This window comes from Pararge aegeria, chromosome 4, assembly GCF_905163445.1.
Source record: "Pararge aegeria chromosome 4, ilParAegt1.1, whole genome shotgun sequence".
Taxonomy (NCBI): Eukaryota; Metazoa; Arthropoda; class Insecta; order Lepidoptera; family Nymphalidae; genus Pararge; species Pararge aegeria.
Genome location: NC_053183.1, coordinates 10,624,314 through 10,643,486, shown reverse-complemented (window position 1 = coordinate 10,643,486; position 19,173 = coordinate 10,624,314). Strand labels below are relative to the sequence as shown.

Genomic DNA, 19,173 nt, shown 5'->3' with positions numbered 1-19,173 from the left:
AGACAGACAGCGGAGGCTTAGTACAGAACCCCGAGAAAAGGGAAACGTCAAGTCATCAATCAACATTATCGTGATAACAACCGCCAAGTAGTGATTTGGCGGTATTTGTGCGTTGTTTGACAAAATCGGCAGTTTCAAAGTTACGTAAACAATTGATTATTCTCGATTTATATACCTACCAACTGTAATGTATGGTGAGCGTGACCTGCTTATTTATAGCGAATAAGGCTAAGAACACACATATTCATTACTAGCTCGAAAGCATGCTATTATTGAGCTATATTTATATCTATGTTTTTCCTTTTTGGCTTCTGGTTGCCATGAAGAAATCGCTATGTAGCGGTAAGACCACCAAATTGTACCCTTTTGCTCTGTTTTGTATGTTTATATCTCGGTAACCACTTTTTTATCTGGTGTACAATAAAAGTGTATTCATTAATTCCCCAGCAGAGATCTGTCACAAGAGGCTTAATAAAAAAAAAAAAAGTAAACACACGCCTAGCTATTAACATTTGATAGCATGTTTTCGTGCTAGTAATTTGCATGTGTGTCCACACCCGATAGCAGTCGTGAGTCCGCAAAATCTGGATGGAACTGTAGAACGAGAGATGAATAGTTGAACGCTACATTTTTCGTGCCGTGTGCGTCGGTCGGTCTGTCCGCACACCGCACACACAGGCGTTACTTCAGACTACTTCACTATTCACTTCAGTGCAAGGGCGACGCGGAGCGCTCACGCCCGCTTAATCAACCGGCCCGCGGTTCCCATACTTATCTGTGATACTGTATTCATACCGGCCTTTTGTATTTCGTCGTACATAATTTGAATATAGTTAAATTAATAGTTAAGTAATTATTTTAAAAAATACAGTTTCAATGAAACATCTCTTATAAAAAACGGACTACTAGTGCGTGCGGGTTTAGTGAAGTTCCTCAAAAATCTATCGAATTGCCAGCTCATTACGCAATGCAATACCAAAAATTGTACTAAGATCAGTGACACATTAAAATGTGATTTGCAAATTTTGCAATTTGTTTAAAAGCAAGTGATAATTTATAAATGGAATATTATTGTGGTGTACACCGTGTAATGTGATTGTTTCTATAATAGTAATATTTTTATTAATATTTATTGAAAGTAATTTTCTTAAAAATATATAGGTAATTATAACTATTCTAAAATATATCTTGGTATGAACCTAATCTATATAATTGGATACGCAATATTGGTGTAATTACAGTAAGCTACCTACGCATTTTTGTGTTGTAAAAATAAGGTTTACTTGGACATCAATACAACATGGATTCAAAAGTTGTATTCAAGGAAAAAAATCCTCACGATAAAGCAAACATACTATCGAAAATATTTTTATGGTAAGTACAAGCTTTGACTTTAATTAAGAATTTCTAGTTTTTAATACTGCAAAAAAGTCATCCTTCTTTAGTAGTGATTCCTGAGGTAAAATCTTATTTCTCGCAAAGCCATCTCATTTGACTTGTAAAATCTTATCGCTATCGGTTCAGTCGTTTTCGGTATAGCCCGGCCAAACAGATAGACAACATACAATTTCATACACATGAGTCAGGGTTCGGTTCGTTTAAATGATCATAATAACATCAGTAGGTACCTATATTTTATTTATTAGTTCAGATGTTTAATTAACATCATGAAAAGCCGTTACCTCATTTAATACCTAAAAATTCAATAGCTAAAAATCGCATATCTGTTATTCTTGGAATTCGTGTTTGTTTGAATATTCCAATGAACTACTCGCATTTAATGTTTGGTTTTAGATAGGTAAGTTAAAACAATATATATTACAATCGACATAATCAAATCCTAGTTAAGTATGTGACGCCAAATTTAAAACGGAACACCTACTCGCATTCGCATTCTTACATTAATTCACATTCAATAGTTACAAATTTATATAATTTATATACTATACCTACTATTATTTAGGTAGGTATCATGACTTATCAATCCCGCTGGGAAACAGTTTTTTCGCATTTATATAAAACAAGCGGACCCCAGCGCCATCTGTCGGGCTGATTTATGAATCTAAACCATCCAGGGTGCCACCCAAAGGCATACCAAACAATTCATTTAAATCGGTCCAGCCGTTTAGGAGGAGTTCAGTGACATACACACGCACAGAAGAATTATATATATAAAGATAGAAAGGTAGTACAGTAGAATAGGAAATAATTGCAGATAATAGAATAATAGCTGTAGCCCACGACTTCGTCTGAGTTTGATGTTGTTTTTTGATCTTGTACCTAGTTCTAAAAAAAATTAAAGTATTCAGTATCACTAAGCCTTAAATGAGGGGTTTGCTGCTGTCCGCTGGAGTTCTGTCCTCTATCTCCAACCACATTCAGATCTACACAAAGTTTGGACAATATTCAACACATATTATAACCTCTACAGTACAAAAATAATTATTTAAATCGGTTATAGATTGTCGGAGTTATAGTGTCAAATCGTCAAACACTTTCATCCCCGCTCCCGAATCGGAACCGAGCTTAATGTCGGGATAAAAAGTATCCTGTATTACTTCTAACACTTCCAAGAACATGTGTAACACTTCCAAGAACATGTGTGTCATGAGGATCGGTGTGTTTGCGTGAAAACGTAACAAACTTACATTGACATTTATAATATTAGTAGGGATAGGGATAGGGATAATAGAATATAATTTATGACAAGGTTGCTTGGAAGCATCCGGCTCCGCTTTCATCTCTCACAAGTTAGAAAAATGAACTTTAAAATGTAAAATGTAAATTGTTAATGTTGGAAAAGAGCAACTGCTGAGTTTCTTGCCGGCTTCTTCTCGGTAGAATCTGCCTTCCGAACCGGTGGTAGAGTCACTACACACAGACAGACTTGACGTTTCAAAATTGCTTATATTAGGCCTACTTGAAATAAATGAATTTAGAATTTTGAATACCTTACACTATTTGGTGTTGTAAGTTTAGGTATACCTACCATGGTTTTTGGAGTTAGGAAAATTGCGTTTTTCAGGTCGTTATGTGCAAAATATTATGTGACTGATATGCTCTGAATTCCTCTCGCCCATGAGAGTCGTCAATGGTTACTATGCCGAGGATCATAATGATGACGATGATGATGAACCCTGCTTTCTGTAATTTGTAAGCAAATCCTACAATGCGAGAACGTCGTAAAGTAACAGTGGTCCATTTGATGTTGAAGGATTTGCAGTTTCGCGAAATGCCGCGTCCATGTAGACAGATTGCTTGCGCCGTTGCCATAGAGTTGGGATTTTTTTAAACTGTTCCACATTCACTTATGTATTAAGTGTATGTAGGACATTGGGAAATTGGGAATTGAGAGTTTTATAAATTGATTTTTTGTATAACAAAATATTATAGAATTTAAATCATAGCCGAGGGAACATATAACAAGCAAATATAAAGGAAAATGCATTCACAAGCCAATATGTCTTCAGTTATCGAGAGCTTTTAGCCATTATTTATGTGGAATTAATCGTTAATTAAATTGGTTCACTCCTTCTTTCTGTTTGATCTGTTCCGTACAGTTATATCCTTACCATTTAGAAATATATATATTTCTAAATGGTAAGGATATAGGTAAGGATATCAGAAATGTCCCATTTAAATAGGGAAGTGTCTACAGGTCAATCCAGAGTTTGCATCTGAAATTTATTTAAATAGTGTCACTTTGTAGCAAATTTATTTACGGCTGCATTAAAGCCTCGTTAAAGATTTAATCAATTAAGAATTTAAAAAGTTGAGTCTTCCTTGTCCGATGAAGCAATTCATATATTATCATCATCATCTCATCTCATCAACCGATTGACTTCCACTGCTGGACATATGCCCTTTGCAGGGTCTTTCTTGTTTCCAGGGACTTCTAGCGACTCTTTCATGTTGTCTGTCCTTCTTCGGTGTCGATAAGCGCTGCGCTTACCGGTTCGGGGTCGCTGTTCCAGCAACTCTGGACCCCAACGTTCGCCCAGCTATGCGGCCCATTCATTGCCACTTCAGCTCCGCGACTCGTTGGGCTAAGTTGGTTATCGTTCTGATTTGATAACGTCGAGACACTACGAGCATGGTTTTCTCCAACCCCCGCTGAGTGTTCGAGCCCTCTTATGGGGCCCATAGCGCCTTATTAGGCGGTCACTAATCCGTACCCCTCGAAAACGAAGACTTGTCAATTATCAGAACTTTATTCACACCTCGCCACTTGTCCGCCAATCCGAGGTCGAACCGCATTAGAGCGGTGCTGCACGGCGACACATAAAGCGCTAAAATATTATTTCCATAAATTTATTAACATATAAAATGTCGTCAATTAGAGCCATCTGTGCTGGGAGAACACAAAATAAGCACCTAGGAGTACTTGCGTGTCACAGGATGACTTGCCCTTGCGAAAATATTTTGATGTGTTCGAAGTTTTTCGCAATCTGGTGTTATTGATGTATTCCAAAACGCTATAGTGAAGTGGCTACCAAGCTTGAAAGCTTCGCTTTTTGACTTTGTTCCGCTATTTAACTGGGACCCAATTGCGTTAGGATTGCGTTTGGCGCTTGCGATAATCCACTATTTTAATCGCCCAAATTTGTCAAAAACTCTGTATTTCTCTACATGTTTTTCAAAGCTAGACGAGCTTCCACGCATGCTCCTCTATGGACATTAATTATTGAACCAATTTGGTGCAGATGTCTGAGCGGTTAAACTAACAGATAACGTCCCGATGTTGTATTAATAAACGGCTGGACTCATGTGAACTTTTGTAGGTGCCTTACCAGCTTGACTAGTTTCGAAGTTTATCAAAAGATTCAAGCTCATGATTGATATCATGGACCCTGCTGTTTGGGTTGAGGTCAATGGTTTCTTCTGATCTTCGTTATCAAGACTTTCGATGTTATATCGACATGCGGACCTGATGGTATCGGATTCCTGAGTCGATAAGGAAGTAACCATAGTTTAAAAAGCGAATTCCACTCATAGGCAGCATCCATACTGTCTCTGAAATTCGGGTAAAGGCCTGTTTCGATACCTTCAGGTTTTCCCACTACGGAGGCCTTGTCAACACGTTCTTCTTGATCCTCGTCTGGATGTTCCGAAACATTTGACAGCTACCATAAACATTAAGCATAATTTGCCACAACCCGAAAAAACCAGATGGATTCTCATTACCATATTTAGTACCTGCATTTAACAATGTGATAAACTAGAAAGTTATTATATGCTTGTTATTATCATGTATCTAGGTTTCATTGTTTTTATGTTCGCTATTCGCGCAAAGAACCGATGATGAGTTTCTACGTGAACTTTGTTGTTTGGATGTCTTTGGCCACACCGAGGCACGGGCCGCGAGGGTGACTTTTACCCGGGTGATTATCGCGGGGTAGAACATATCACTGGTATTGTTTTTTAGACCTTTACAGGCAGACTGTCTGTCGATGAGCTTGTCACCGCTGCCTTCACCAAGCGCATGGGTTTTTTTTTATATCTGGTGGTTATTCTAGTCGTCGTCGTCATCATTGTTTTAAAATCACACAATTTCGGATTGCCGTGGTAGTGAAAGTGATCGCAAGAGCGCCAGATATAAAGGCGAGATTGTGTGAACGAATCCTAAGTCGATAATTCAAAGCGATCCTTTTATTTAACAAAGAAAAGAGTTTTCCCTTTGCGAAGAATAAGTGAGGCGTGCTTTTAATTGGAGTAAATTATTATTGACTTTATTGATTTTCTTCAATTTAAAGCAGACCTTACTTATTTCTAATAATATCAAGTGTACTACCTCTTTTTGCGTTTCAATACAGCGCAGTCCATATTTATATATCTATAAATGGAGTAACTAGTAACTATATGCGTATAAAACAACGGATATTAGAATAATTTATCTTAAGCGTTTCCTTCGACTATTATAACTCAATAGGTAGATAGAATTAAGGCAAGAGTGACTAGGCATTTTCTAGGCATTGCCTTCGCGAGCGCTTTTAATGTGTTATACCAAGATACGAGTAAAAAAAAAATATGATTAGTCATTATTGATATTTCTATATAAAATGGTGATGCTTAGAATTTTTCACACTATAATAAGAAGTGACGTTTTTAATACATCGCGTCGTCGAGATGTTCTCGCTCTATAGACCTAGCGAAGCGACATCTATTCACCTGCGCGAATTCGATTCGCCTTCCTCTGTTAGAGTCATGGCCACCTATATTACCTATAATTTTAACGGAGGAATACAATTTAGTAATTTTAGAATAAAAAATGTTAAAGGAGGCTCTAATAATTACAACTGAATATTTTTTTAGGTTTATTGTTTTTCGGCCTAAGGGTTTTGTACCAAAATGGTAAAAAACGGCGGTAATTTTTACGTGTTACAACCTTATAAATAAAAAAAAAAAGTGAAGTTAAATTATATGAAAGCTATCGGCTTAAACTTGGAAATGGTTATAGATGATGCTCGTTGAACTTTAAATGGAAATCAATTAAAAATATTTTTATTTTTATTTCAAAAAAGCAAATACTACCTACCCAGTTTAAGTGCGTATCATATGGAAATAATTCATGGTTTATTAGCACTCTTATAAGTCAAATTTCAAAATAATTAAACCTGAAAAAGTAGGCGAGACTCGAGTAGAAAATGAGCTGATGATCTTCAAACGCTGAAAGAGATTTTCACAAACTACTAGCTTTTGCCCGCGACTTCCTCCGCGATGAAATTTTTATTTGCTCTGAAATTAGAAGATATCCCGGGGCCGCCTACGCCTATATCCAGCTCCTTAAAATCTGTTCCATTAATTATACTTTATCAGGTCACAGTCAGAAAAAAATACATACTTTATATATAACTCTCTGTACCTACTATAATATTTCATCTGATTTATAAAAGCAGTTTTAAAAAATACTGTTTCAAAACTCTGCATATAAAAAAAGTATATCAGTATCATTCTGTGCACCTCAGGATGACTTAAGCTGATGCCCGCGACTCCGTCTGTGTAGAATTCCTGATTTCTCGGGAGCTCGAAAAGATCTCCCTCGTTACCTTTGTTTCTCTGGAAAAAAAACTATCGGCAAATTCCAGTCTTTAAGATCAGTTCAATAATGGAAGTTTAAAAGAATGTGTTTATCCACTATGCTGCTCTGCTGTGCTAGTTTTACCATCTTAAGTCATCCCTCTTTTCCTTCGTCAACTGGGCCAGTTACCGAATTTAAAACTTCTCTTCTGTTGTATGTGCATCTCTGTCTTATTAGCCCATGTATCCATATCCCTATCCCTATCCCTACTAATATTTAAAATGTGAATGTAAGTTTGTTTGTTACGCTTTCGCGCAAAAACTACTAATAGATCAGCATGAAACTTTGCACACATATTTCTGAAGGTGTTAGAATTAATATAGGATGCTTTTTATCCCGAAATTAATCCTACCAAACATTGTGTGTGTGTGTGTGTGCGTTTTCGTAGTATATAAATTATATATTATAACATTAATATAAACACATAGGCCTAATATCGATTAAACGACTGCACGAGATTTCCTTTCATAGTTGTACGCTAAAATGTTGTAATGTTAATAATGTGAGTAGAGTTCATAGTAAGTACTTAGGCTGCAAAACGATTAAAGCGCCTTAAATATGTCAATTAGTGTACTGTACCTTAGTACAAGATTTGATTGCTCGCAATCGAAGAGTCCTTTACGCACACTTATAAAAACAAGAATGGTGGTTCCTTTCAAACAATTGTCACGAATACGTAACCACGAGAGAGACACAAAACCTAGTTTTTTCTCTTTTATATGAAAATTAAACAATTTACGTCGAAATGAGACAAAGTTGTGAGAATAGTAAAAAAGGGTTTTGAAAAGTAGAGTTGTCAGTAGTGAGGAAAAATTTACCCAAAATTAGTTCGGTAGGCTCTTTTGCATAATTGTGGTTACTATATCTTAACAAAGACTATAATGGATAAGCACAAAAATATTGGGATGCTTAAAAGTAAATATTTTCTTTTTAATTCTAACAATTACGTTTACAAAATAAATTCGATCTATTTAAAAATTTCATTGTTATTACATTGTAAAATAATAACTTTTTGTTTTTCTGTTATGTAATTACTTACTTTGCGGGCATAATCGTATTTCGATAATTTAGTGACAAGCTGTGCCCTGCTGTTTCACCAGTTTAAACTACAAGTCACACGTATTATAACATAGTCTAGTCTAAACCGTCTTAAGTAAATGGACTACTCAGAGCAAAGATTTTTTCAATCGGACTGTTAGTTCTAGACATATAGATAATATAGCGATGCAAAATTCGCGGGGATAATTATATACCTATGTAAGGTTCAATTACATATTTATCATTTTAAACCGTCAAACAATTAAAAATTTATAGCAGCAAATGACGGATGCGGGACCCTAGCAATGCTTCCTTAACCCCTGTACTTTTCGTTTCCTTTCACAAACGACTGCAAATGATTGCGAATCAGCACCAAATAGGGCTAGCAACGTCAAGTCAATTACTGGATGGGAAGTGGTTTGAATCAGAATTCAGCATCCTTCCGTTACATACGCTCTTATCAATAACAGCGAATAGTAATCGTTAAACCAATAATCAAAACCGAATTTTAGTCGACACACACATACTCTTTTTAGTTTTAGTTGATATACACATGAGGGTTTTTAGAAGGCATATTTCATACTCGTATTTGCATGTATTAAATTGTCTTTAAGTTTTAAGTGAGAGCAAAATTTTTTAAATATGTATTTAATGCACAGGAGTCTTGTAGTTACAGTTTTATTAGAAGTATAAATTAATGGCGTATATCAACAAGATAATAATCCATCTTTAATGACATCACATATACATACATTATAGTCTCATTTATCGTCTGTGCCCTGCCCTTCTTATTTTTATTATAATTTGTACAGGCACTAATTTTCTTTAATCACTCTTTTAACTATACTCCCGACAATGTGGAAAATGGAAATCCTTTTTTATTGGCCACACTGATGGCACGATCTATTTATGTTAATTTAATTAGTTTTTTAATATAACTTTACATAATCTGAACCAAATTAAGTAATTTTTGCGTGCGTTCAATGATACGACTTGACGTCATGTTTGCAACTGAAGCCACATATGCCCACAGGCATATAAGATGTGGAAACGCATCGATGACATTGATTATCTGGATGCGATAGTAACATATTTAATCAATGTTTACGCGTATTAAACTCTACTCTGTAAAATTGATCTAATGTCGATCGCTATAGAGTCGTGAATCCTGTACCCCTAAGTTGAGGTTTACAACTGATCTGTCAAAAGCCCGAGCTAAAGAATAGTAGGCTATAGAGCTTTGTTTCATTACAGACACGATTCATTGTACTCAGATGTTTAAGTATTTCAATACTCGAAACGACTCCACGATAGCGAGCGAGCAAATCTTGTACTAAGAGTACTGACTTCCCTAAGCGAAGATCATTTTGTTAACTATCTATATTGAGAATGTACCTACCCACTTTACGACATACCTACGCTGCCGGCGACACGCATCTCAATTGAGCTAAATAACGCAGCTTGTTTAACAACTCATTTAAGTTAAGTACTCTCGCAGATCTACTACTCATAAGAAAGACTCATTTTAGTTGTATTTTTTTTCATTTCATTCTCAGACAACGCGTGAATTATCAGTATCCTACTAGCTTTTCTTGCTTCTGAGCCATTTTTTCCACGTAATCTTCGACTGGTGGAGTTCTTAATTTGGGAAGTTTGTCTTCATCAGCTTAATAGCACAGCTAGTAAAGTGTGCTGCCCACTGTTGTGCAGAACTCTTTTCTCATTGGAGACGGAGGTTTTACTGAGAAGGAACAATGACAATTCACGCGGACAAGGTCCAGGTGTCGAAACTAACTAACAGCTATTATTAATAGACGCGAAAAAACAAAAATCTTCCTAATCCAAAATCCTAAGAACACAGATTGAATTTGGTAATGCCAACCTTACCTTCAAGAAAGAGAAGATAGGTATATAAAGATAGATTGAATTTACATAGATATCTAAATTCAATCTTATTCCTGAAGACTTGGTTTAGGTAGACTGATAATTATTAACTTGGGGCTATAGCCGATTTTGCATTTCTTATCTATTTTTACTCAGTTCTTTGTGATACTTATCTTTTCGCATTGTAAATAATTAGACAGTGATAATAATATAGGTATCTTCATATCTCTTTTAATCGTCTCCATAACAAACTTAAAATACTGATTTGTTTTTAATATTACCGTAATCCACTGATAGTACGTACCTATTCAATATTATATTTTATTTGGGTTATAACTATTTTTTTTTAAATGCATCCTTACTTACTGTGTGCGTTCTAATATATCTATAGGTTTCAACATGTATGTCTATCGCTATATACTTGTAATCATCATCATCATCATCATATGAAACCATTACCGGCCTACGGGCACAGGGGATGCCCCACGTCCATCACGCTGGCCCAGTGCGGATTGGAGGTATCCTCACAATGTTTTCCTTCACCGTTGAAGCAAGTGATATTTAAATTGCTAAAAACGCTCGTAACTTACAAAAGTTAGAGGCGCGTGCTTGAATTCGAACTCGGCTCCTCGAAAATTAACGTCAAAGTCCTACCTAAAGTCCTAAGTGAGTTCATACTTTGAGGTAGAATATAGGATACTTTTATCCCGAAATTCAGCGAAGTTCTTTTGAGAGAGGGGATGAGAGTGTTTGAAGATTTATCACCATACTAACTAGTCAAATTATAACCGTTTTAAATCACTCGTTTTTTACAGAATAGGTTATACTATCAGTTTTGTTTTGAATAAATTTCGTATACATTTGATGAATATGATTGGAAACAGATCTACTTGACGTTTCTGCTTATATAAATGAGTATTGAATTTTGAATTTTTTACAACCGACTTCAGCAAATCTCTCGCTTAAGGCTTAACTATACTGAATACATAAAGTATTAACACATTTATGAGGACTTAAGTGCTAGGACTAAATAAAATTTGTTATAAATTTTTTGGGTAATCTTTAGCATACGAATCAACTAAGAATGCGATTTCGAATCTTCATTTAATGATTACATGATAGGAGCTGAGACTGATGGATACTAAATAATACATTTACTGATTATTATTTAGTATCCATCAGTCACCCATACATTTACTGATTTGGGTCATCGTTGTAGTGCTGCTGGCAAGTCACACATTATTAATGCACTTTTTTAATACCAATAATTGTTAAGAGTATATACTTATTTTAGTCAAGGTGAACGTTTATTTTGATCAAATTATTAACAATTCTAATGAGTTACGGTTCAACTATAAAACATTTCCTTTGTTTTTAATATAGGCTGTATGCAGCGAACGATGAAAAAAACTGTCGCGCCATTTTACGCAGTTAAAATTTTGGTTTTTTTCGCATAGTGGTCGATATTTAGTAATTTAAAATGTCCAGTTTAACTTGGATAGCAGACAATAGTAGATTTCGCTTTGCCGGGAATAATAATCGAGGCACGAATTGCGAGAGAATAACCCGTTGCCACTAAATTATAGAGAGCGGCGCGGCCTACTAAACTTTCGTACAGTGGAAAAACAGCATAAATGTTCAGTTATTTTCTGAGAACATATAAAGTTTTTTCTTTCTTTTTTTGCAAGTGTGATGTAAAATCAATGGTTAGAGTATTATTATAATAATTGCAAAATTATCCCAAAAGCGAGGAAGTCAATTTTTATTTTATAAATAAGTATAACCTAAAAAAACTATGTAAACTAACTAAAATCCAAAACTTCTAAGAAACCACTGCAGCGAGATACAGTTCATTAGATGCAGCCGGCAGCATTGCCCCTTTGGATAGCCAAACGCGGGCGGTTAGAATACCAAAGAATTACTTTGGTCAAGGTAACTGCCCGCTCTGTACAGCAAATAAATGGTACCTATAAATGAATAATTTTTAGGGTTTGCCAGGCTTTGGCCGCTACCACCCTACGAACAAAGACGTGCCGCTTAGCGATTAAACGTTCCGGTACGATGTCGCCCAAAACCCGATTAGAGTATGGCTTTAATATAACTGCCATGGGTTTAGGCCGTAGTCTCCACGGATGAAGTTCGGATTGGTAGATTTCACACGCTCTTGAGAACATTATGGAGAACTCTTAGAAATGCAGATGAGAGATTTCCTCACGATGTTTTCCTTCATTGTTAATGATGAGTGTAAAACATCAATAACTATAGGTATATATAACTGTTGAATAATGCAGAAATAATTCGTTGTTTTAGGTGGAGTTTCCGTTTATTCAGAAGAGGCTACAAACATGGGTTGACTTTGGACGATCTATGGCAAGCTCGCAGTGGAGATAAGTCAGGACGCCTCGGTGACCGACTGGAAGAGGCATGGGAGAAAGAATTAGAAAACTCTCGTAAAAAAAAAACACAACCGTCCTTGTCAAGAGCAATAATCAGTTGCTTTTGGGTCGAATACATGTTATGTGGATTCTTTGTTGGAATACTTTTTATTATTTTGTGGTAAGTTAAAAGCTTTCGTTATTTTTTGGCAATTGCTACTGTGCTGTGCTGTGCTGCTAAATGAGGTTAAATGAACTTCAACTATTAATTATCTGTTTAAATCGTCACAGTTTGATCTCACGTAATCTCACACAGTTGATGAATTTCTTAATGACTAGGTTGCTTGGAAGCTTCCTACTCTGCTTTCATCTCTCACAAGGTAGAACAATGAATGTTAAAATGAAGATTGTTAAATGTAAACAGTTTATTTTGAAAAAGAGCAACTTTTGAGTTTCTTTCTCGGTAAATCTGCCTTCCAAACCGTTGGTAGAGTCACTACAAACAGACATACTTGACGTTTCTGCTCATATCAGGCATACTTGAAATAAATGAATTTTGAATTTTGGTCAGTAATTTCATACTACTTAGTTGTTAACAGATATTTTACCTCTGATGTTCTAAGCGTTCACCACAAAAGGGGAAAGTGTGAAATAAATTGTGACCTAGCAACATTCCGCGGGTGTAAAGTGAGACGTGACGAGTGCGCGGGGCGTGTTCACTGTTTTTGGATACAATTCCCTGCATACAGTAATGGCTGAATGAGGAATCTGTATGTTCTTAATTCAATGGCTGTGAAAGAATAATTAAAGTCTTAGTCGCTGGAAAAGTGTGTGTTCATACAAATTGCACAGGAATTCAGCTATTGAAGTGAACTTACTACTGATTTTTTTTTCACAGGCCAATGATACCTTACACTCTAGCTTTATTTATAGAATATTTCGCCGGAGAAAAGACTAAAGAAACATATAGGAATGCGCATATTTACAATTTTGCATTGAATTTTCTGAGCATATTGACCGCCATGATGTTAAATCATACGTCGTTAGCGCAAAGTTGTGTTGGGATGAGAGTGAGAATCGCGTCTTGTGCGATCGTTTACAGAAAGGCAAGTATTATTTTTTATACGCATAATTTATATGGATACAGACGTTAGATCATTGAATTTGTTACGCCCCTACAAAAGGCTTATGCTAACAATCGATGACCATAGATTATAATAGTGATGATTAAGTTACTCCTCTAACATTTAGTCTCTCAGTGTAAATGGTAAAAAATGTTAGAAAAAATTAATGTTTGCAGTTTTTATCTTCTGTACATCGCCACTATGGTATCTTCTATTAACGAAGGTTTGAATAGTTTCGGCTGTCTGAGTTTGAATATTTTCGATTTTGTGTGAGGGTTTGGTCTCCCAAAATAGCAACGTGCAGTGGCATGCATAGAGGGTTTGCACAGGGACAGGGTATGCAGATGATATAAAATTAAGAAAATCACCAGTGCGAGATATAAATACTTAAGGTTAGGGTTTTATAACTCTTACTGGAGATTTTCTTTATTTTATATTATCTGCATAGGATGTGCATACCCTCTATGCTCGTCACTTATGACAACATGTATAGTAAAAGTTTATGGGGTAAGGTTAGGTTTGATAGATTTATTTTTTATTGTAGATATTGAGATTAAACCGTATTGGCATGAGTAAAACTGAGACAGGACAAGTGATAAACTTGATGTCAAATGACGTGAATCGTTTCGATATGGCCGCATCATTTTTAAACTTCATTTGGGTGATGCCTATCGTGGTGCCAATTGTTTCGTACCTGGTGTGGCAGCACATTGGTTGGGCAACACTAGCCGCTCTCCTCGTGATCTTTGTACAAGCTGTCATCATACAAGGTACGATTACTTTCTAATCCCGTGTACTCATTCAATCCACCAATATTGCAAGGGAGCCCTTGCAATATCAATTAATTTAGAATATCGCAGCATTTTTTGAATACATAAAACTATCGTAATTAACAATCCTAATCGAAATTATAATGAACTCTTTAATATAATAGCTTTTTCCTTTTTTTTAACAGGCTTAGTTAGTGCGTTTTTAAATACGATGGTCCGCACTTTCAGTGACTGATTTGTCTGATTTATTTTATAATATTGATAAAAACGAATTATGCACATATCCGTTATTAACCAAAGCGAGTCTCTTGAAGAGTGTTTTCTTTGTATTATCTCTCCGAAGTCGTTAACTCCATACTGTGTATCTGTTGATCTTAATAGCTAGTTACTTTATTGTAAAACCTGTTATCTCAAAAAGTGTGTTTGTTTTCCGTCTCTCAAGTTGGTGCGCTTGAAAATCCGTCCTTGACCATAGTGACAATTTTTTTTTTTTATATCACATGCACATAAGATTTTTCTAATTGTATCTCGTAGCTAGGCACCCTTAGTAAATAATTGTATTATCTTGAACATTCTTGAACTCGGTGAGTTTAAAACTCGTTATTTTTCTTGTTACAAAATCCAATCGCCTCGTCGTTTTTAAATTTGCGTTAGTTGGCAACAGTTTTAAACATAGTTGTATGTTATTGTATCTAGCCTGTCTTTGATGACACAAACATAAATAACACTTTACGCTTTAATGTATTCTCATTAGATAATATAAAATTAAAGAATGCATTCGATATTCTAAAACGTCAATATTCTGGACTGCCAACGAACTCGAAAATACTATAGGTATGGCCATACTTTCACTCATTTTATTTCCACCGACCATGCCAGACCCCTTTCACTCTTTGATATGGCGAATATGATTTTAAATTTTTTATTTGGTTAACGCTTGCAATTGCATTGCGATCTCAACCAATAATGATCATGATCCAAGATGGACTCATGATTAAGTGATTTTTTAAATCAACAATTTTTTAATAACTGACAACGACTAAGACACCATAAGGTATCTTTGCATCGTTCGAGTCCATACAAGACTGAAGTGTATCGTATTTAAACGACTTCAAAAAGGGAGGAGGTTCTCAATTCTTCGGAATCTTTTTTTTTGTGTATGTTACCCGATTACTCAAAGACGCCTGAATCGATTTGAAAAATTCTTTTTTAGTTTTAAAGGGCATACTTTTCATGTGGTCCCATTTGAATTAAATCGAAATCGGTCGAGTTTTTATTAAAAAACCAACAATGATGTAACCCAAAGTAGCAAATTTTTGCCTATAAAGTTCATTATTTGGTGTGCTCTGAGAAAAGTATTGATGATACATAAAAAATATGTACTATAAGATTAAAGTATCCCGCGAGGGAATATATCTAACTATCATATTTAGGTAAAACAATAGGAGCGTTTGTGTTCTAAAATTTAATTAGATCGCTTGTAACAAAAGTTGGTTACACTAGTATCGAAGTATAATTAAAAAATACTTTTAATTTATTCCAATCATACATTTAATGTCAAAGTTATCACGAGTATAAAAAAAATGTGAAAGTTATGTAGCTATGTTGAAGTCGGTTTTTTTTTAATTTTAATATAAATAAAATATCAAAATATCCGCCGAAACATGAGCGGTGAATGAAATATAATTTTAAATATATCTTGAAAACTATTTATTAATTCAATAAGAATTATCAACACATTTGTTAAAATGCTAATTCATTTAATATAATATCAACGGACATATGAAGTTACAGATTATATAATATATTGACCCAGTTTATAAAATGACTGCAACATGAGTTTCTACGATGCGTCGTAGGTACCAGAACGCTACTTATCCGTTTTTAATCCTAGCTAGTTAAGGTTCAGATTCCCACCATACCAGCCATGATCCAATTCAACCATTTACCAAATTCGAGGTTATCAAAATGGTAAAAAATCAAATCAATGAAAATAGCATATCAACCATTCAAGAACTTAATGAGTCTAATTCTAAATTGCCATTTCAAAACCATTTTCCAACAATGTTGATGCGCAATTTGTTTGTTTTTTTCTGGGTACTGGGTTGTAGCCCAGAGAATAGAATAGTCAGTGGCGTGCACTTCATACATGCACAAAAGCAATGCATACCCTTTTTTTTTTTTTTTGTCGTGGTGGAAAAGCTTTATGGCTACCTCTGTCCTTTTGGGCAGGACAGAGGTTATGTGGGACTCGTTTACCCGAACTAAAAACCACCACGGCATGTCCCTCTCGTTGGATTTATTGGACGTCCGGGGAACCCGTTGTACACTTCCCAGACAAGCAATGCATACCCTAACATTTTTGTATAACTCATAAAGGGGAAGGATTTCTTAATTTTATGCCATCTTCCTTCTTTATGCATACCCTGGTCAAAAACCCTGTGCACGCCACTGATAGTAGTATACAACTTAAATCTACATGACAAACTTTTTTCTACCGACTATCCATAGGCAAGCTTATTTTCCCTCAAACGTGCCAATAAAATCGGCTCCGGATGCCGACTCATACGAGTAAAGCAAATTAAGTTTAAATTTTCATAATGAACTCATACGAGTTTTTCTTTAATTCCTTTTTATGTATTTTTCATTTTGTTTGTTGTTGATGGAATTCTAATAAATTATATTATTTACATCCCTGATTTAGATGTATTCCTTCATTTTCTAACCGGTCCTTGTTCGACAAATATTAAATTCCGATGTTCAGCCTTTAGGTATATTATAATAAAGGTAAACTTATCAAAATGATTAAATCAGTTTGGAAGCGAAAAAGGTTATTGATGTATTAAGATTTATAACACTGACAAAGACCGATTAGGGGTATGGGTTTGATATTGCTGCTCTTAACGGGTAAATCCGCTTCCGCCGTGAAATTGCAAGCTAAGGGTAATAACGGTAATTTGTAGAGGATTAAAAAAAATGCGTGAGTCCGTAACCGATTCGAGAACGTTAAAAAAAATTGAATTTATTTACAAAATTACTGTGTTACGAAACTAAATTATACTTTTATGATTTCTTTCTATTTTTTCAAAACATTTAAGGATGTCTACAAATGAGAAACATTCGATTATCAAGGCCATACATAATTCATTTTGAAATATGTGCTTTTTCATTGGAAGATCCGTTTCCCATTAACATAGTTTAGGTTGTTACTTTATAATTAGACATGTGATTGCAAGGTAAATGGGTGTTTTTATATATTTTAGCATATTTGAGCCAACTTCAAGGCGCTTTGAGAGGAAAAATTGCAAAGCGTACGGATCAACGAGTAAAAGTCATGAGCGAATTGGTAAATGGTGTTCAAGTGATAAAAATGTATGCGTGGGAGATACCTTTTGAGAAACTCGTTGATAAACTACGCAAGTAAGTGGTTTTGGACTTTTTTTTATCTTCTAGGGTGATAAAAGTGTCTTTTTTCTTTTTATTTTTAAAATAATGGTTTGGGTATATTTAGATTGAAAAGTCCTCGACATATTAACTTTGCCCGCGTAATATCTTAGCAAATGATTAAATAGCATATTATTCTGTTACGGAATAACAATGAATGATGTGGATATTTCAGATGCTTACAATTTGACTAAAAAATGATTTAATTTTTCTCGTCCTAAATTATATCTGATTAAATAATAGTGGATTATGAATAAAGTATTGGGAAAGCCGAGAGTGTAACAAGTGATGTGCAATACGCGTTTCATACGACGATTTTCATCACACTTGCGAGGAAAAACACTGGATAAACTTATAATCGGGTCATCATAAATAAAGCACAAGTACAGTAATTTTCAAACAAAACACGCGTGTCTAATATCTTGGATTATGAGCCTTAGGTTGATTTAATAAGGTTCTCGTGATGTAAAAAATGTTAACAGCTTTATTTTGTAATAATTTATGCATTTTCTTTTTTTAATTACCTCTTCTTATTTTTACTAATTTGATTAAATTACAGATTGCTAATATTGCAGATTTAATTGCTTTTGCTTTTGTTTTTCACAGGTATGAAGTTAAATTTATATTGAAGACTTCCTTTATCAAAGGATTTTCAACTGCTCTAAGTGTCTTCACAGAGCGATTCATTCTATTTTCGGCTATAGTAACCTTCGTTGTCACCGGGGGAGATATTCGGGCAGGAATTACGTTTTCTCTTGTGCAGTATTACAATCTACTGCAACTAACCTGTAATATCTTCTTCCCAATGGCACTAGCGTTACTCGCAGAATCCAAGGTGTCGATAAAACGACTTGAGGTATGTACATATCACAAACTTGTTATTATCGTATTTTTTTATTACTCCTAATTATTAGTAGGTATTACTTATTTAAATGTATACATGATTTTAATCAAGAATAAAGTCTTGGTTTCGTGAGAATTCTTCCAAATTAATAAATATAACAAAATATACATATAATGTACTCCTACTATTCATTTAAAATATTAATCTTGAACTGCATCGTCACTGTTCAATGTTAAATCCGAAATATAAACATAGATATGCCTGAAATTGTATAGCGGCGCAAGTAGATATATTTATTTTTTGTAAAGAGTTACATAATTGTTCCGTTTGCTATGAATGCCCTGTAAATCTTACGTAGCAGGACTCGGTTGATTTCCTTATCTAGTGACAGAAGCCTGGCTAACTTTTTGGACTTCTTTCTTCTTTAACACATTCCATGCGGGCATGACTTGTTTAATAATTATTTAAGGTCAATTTTAACTTCGAATTACTTAACTTTAAAATTGTATTAAGATAACATTTATTGTATAACATTGTGTAAAGAAAAATAGATTTCGCTTAGTAAAAAATGTAGTGGCAACTTTTCGTTTGCCATTTTGATGTGCTACAATTGATA

The 19,173-nt window shown here is 34.8% G+C and overlaps 1 protein-coding gene across 3 annotated transcripts in view; it reads left to right on the top strand.

Annotated features, from left to right (window-relative positions):
- The first annotated feature begins 694 nt into the window (after positions 1–694).
- LOC120637639 (multidrug resistance-associated protein 4-like) overlaps positions 695–19,173 on the top strand; it is a 58,960-nt gene continuing 40,481 nt past the window's right edge. The window contains exons 1-7 of one of the 3 annotated variants that reach the window (XM_039909554.1): positions 695–1,087; positions 1,242–1,374; positions 12,311–12,556; positions 13,274–13,481; positions 14,044–14,269; positions 17,533–17,689; positions 18,320–18,569. In XM_039909554.1, the coding sequence (XP_039765488.1) occupies positions 1,301–1,374; positions 12,311–12,556; positions 13,274–13,481; positions 14,044–14,269; positions 17,533–17,689; positions 18,320–18,569 (1,161 nt within the window). In that variant the 5' untranslated portion in view covers positions 695–1,087; positions 1,242–1,300. The other 2 variants (XM_039909553.1, XM_039909552.1) reach the window with 2 other exon arrangements.